Source organism: Triticum aestivum, chromosome 7A (assembly GCF_018294505.1).
Source record: "Triticum aestivum cultivar Chinese Spring chromosome 7A, IWGSC CS RefSeq v2.1, whole genome shotgun sequence".
NCBI classification, from domain to species: domain Eukaryota; kingdom Viridiplantae; phylum Streptophyta; class Magnoliopsida; order Poales; family Poaceae; genus Triticum; species Triticum aestivum.
This window is the reverse complement of record NC_057812.1, coordinates 708,937,857-708,940,588: the sequence shown is the minus strand read 5'-3', so window position 1 is coordinate 708,940,588 and position 2,732 is coordinate 708,937,857. Positions and strand designations below refer to the sequence as shown.

Here is a 2,732-nt window from a genome sequence, read left to right as displayed (position 1 = left end):
GTAATTATCAGAAAGTGAGTGGAGCTTCTTGAAAGTTTTCTTTGATTTGCTGCTGATGCCCATGACTGAACTTGGGACACGGATCCTCTGACGTGGCTAACCCTGCCTTACCCTGCCTTTGGGTCGCTGACAAGTGGGCCTCACGCTTGGTGGGACCCATGTGTCAGTGTCTCAATGGCAGGTTAGCCAACGTCAGGGGATCCTCGTCCCTGAACTTGTGGGTTTGTGAGCTGAGCCATGATCTGTTGACACAAGCATAGTCAAATATGATTCAGCATCACACATATATTTATGACCGTTTCAAAACACATGGTTCTCTTCAGTCATGCAAATTAATTAATTCCAAGGAGCCACAAAATGAAGAACCAATGTCATTTTTTACGTTGACGTAAATATGAGATAACCTACAATCAGATTGCCAGTTTCAGAAGAAGCAAAGTATAGTGAAGTATGTAAACAGAAACTCACAAGCAACCAAGCTATCTCACCATACAACACTTGTGCCATTGCTCATGAAACCATAATTATCACGAAGGCGGACATATGCATAACAACTTACAACGTGAGACATTTCACGGCCAAATTCCAAAGCAGCAAACCCATCATCTGTCACTCAGCTCGTCTTTGGTGCTGTCAGTCCTTCCATCGACAACTTGCTGCACATTGCTCTTACACCCAGACCTCATGATAGCTTCTTCTAGACAAGAGTTTGCAGGCTGCATAACATCAAAGGAAATTGCGAGGGTGTAGTGACGAAACTGAAAGACCAAATGTGTACATTGGGTTCAAGATTCAAGAACCCAGAACGAGATGTGTCTTTCTTTTTGCATCTCAGAACGAGATGCGTCGAAGACTAGTCTGAGCCATGTAAAAATCCGAGAAAAAAAGAAGAGGCTGCAGAAGATAAAAATCAACAGCAGCACAAGTGTTTCAGCGAAGATTATTGGAACGGCTGGTAAACAAAAAGGGGGATTGTACAGACAGCTAGTGCAAAATGTGAAACTCTTAATTAGGTGTCTAACTTATATAAATACAAAACTACTCCCTCCGTTCCAAATTACTTGTCGCAGGTATGGATGTATCTAGATGTATTTTAGTTCTAGATACATCCATTTTTGCGACGAGTAATTTGGAACGAGGGAGTAGCTTGTACAGCAACAGATCAGGGATTCTGACGCCTGGCACAGAAAAACACTTTGGTTCTTTGGCATCATCACAAAATATTTCTCATGTGATCATTATTAAGCTTCTTCAATACACTCGAATAGGCAAGACGCTCCTCTTGACATCTATGCTCGCATCCATAGACCATAGCAATCCAATCTGAATCACCAAGCATATAGTGTATGTGCTTAACACTAACTTTAACTTGGGGGATTTCTCACTACATTGATACTGCATATCAAGCAAACAAATCGTACAATCTCTGGAAAATTTCACCTGCCTTTTGCATGATCCAGAGCAGCGAAGCACCAAAATGGCTCGGTGGTCAGTCAGCCAGTCAGTCTTCCCACGCTCCAAGAAGCTTGTCGACCATCTCCACCGTCTTCTTGGGCTCCGGCAGCCGCATAGCCTCCTCCAGCGCCCACGCCTCCTCGACCCTCGCGTCCTGCAGCATCGCGTCCCGCACCGCCTCCTGCAGCTCCCGCGAGGGCGGAACCCCGTCGGAGGCCATCTCGCCGAGGGCGACGAGCGCGCTCTTGGGGTCCCCGAGCCTGCAGAACCCGGCGACGGCGATGCCGTAGGTGGCGGCGTCGGGCCGGCGCGGGGAGTCGGGGCGGCAGAGCCAGCGGAGCACGGAGGCGGCCTCGCGGGCGCGGCGCATCGCGAGGAGGTGGCCGAGGAGCGGGGTGGCGAGCGGGAGCGGCGAGGGGCGGACGGGGTGGTGGCGGAGCGCGGTGAGTAGGGCGAAGGCCGGGGTGAGGGTGGGCAGGGAGGCGAGGTGCTCGGCGAGCGGGGGGAACGGGAGGCGCTCCGGGGAGCCCGGCAGGAGGAGCGCCGCGGAGAGGAGGCGGCCGGCGGCGGGGACCTGGCCCTCGGAGATGAGCCGCGGGATGAGCGCGGAGATGGTGTCGAGCTCGGACGGGGAGAGGGGGGAGGGAGGCGCTTCCGTTGTGCAGAGGCCGCGAAGGAGACGGTGGAGGACGGCCGCGCCGGCGTGCGGCGGCGGCGGCGGCAGGAGGCGGAGCGATACGCGGGGAAGCGGCATCTTTCGGGCTTGCGGGGAGTTGGGCCGGGACAGGGAGAATGGCTCCGCGGTTTATTTTTCTCTTTCAAAAAACGCTCAAGGTCATATATTCAATAAAACTAATACTTATACAAAAACAAAGACGCAAATTTAATGAACATGCTTCCGCACGCATTCCTTAACGAATAGTAAATTCTAAAAAGCAGTAAAAAATACATCTGAATTATTTTTTTAACATACATAGTCGACCGATATATTAGCGTATGAAGTTCACGAAGCTATATTAAAAAACACTGTTCGACGATAGTGAGGTTTGAATTGTATTTTCTTCACTAAGAATATTATGGATGTCGATACTTTGCGGTAGACCACGGGCATGAACAACCCGGCCCGGTCAGCCCAACATCGGGACCAGGTTTGGGGTCAGTTTTTTCTGCTCGGCACCCGGCTCGAAAGCCCGAACATGGTATAAATCATTATTTTATTAGAAATATAGGCATAATATGTATTTTAAATACTCAAAAATCATCATTTTAATAAGAAA

The 2,732-nt window shown here is 50.0% G+C and overlaps 1 protein-coding gene across 2 annotated transcripts; it reads right to left on the bottom strand.

The window, feature by feature from the left end:
* Nucleotides 1-332: 332 nt before the first annotated feature.
* Nucleotides 333-2,247, bottom strand: LOC123146884 (pentatricopeptide repeat-containing protein At1g62590). Of its 2 annotated transcripts, none has more exons than XM_044566153.1 (2): nt 1,441-2,247; nt 333-716 (listed from the first exon to the last, which is right to left on the bottom strand). In XM_044566153.1, exon 1 carries the CDS (start codon nt 2,207-2,209, stop codon nt 1,502-1,504), a length of 708 nt encoding a protein of 235 aa, XP_044422088.1. In that variant the 5' UTR covers nt 2,210-2,247; the 3' UTR covers nt 333-716; nt 1,441-1,501. The 2 variants fall into 2 exon arrangements, with proteins under 2 accessions (XP_044422088.1, XP_044422086.1); XM_044566151.1 differs by having other exon boundaries at nt 1,445-2,247.
* Nucleotides 2,248-2,732: the final 485 nt, after the last annotated feature.

What these genes read in the sequence shown, in the direction of transcription:
- LOC123146884 (XM_044566153.1), bottom strand. Translation starts at nt 2,209, where the DNA reads ATGCCGCTTCCCCGCGTATCGCTCCGCCTCCTGCCGCCGCCGCCGCCG.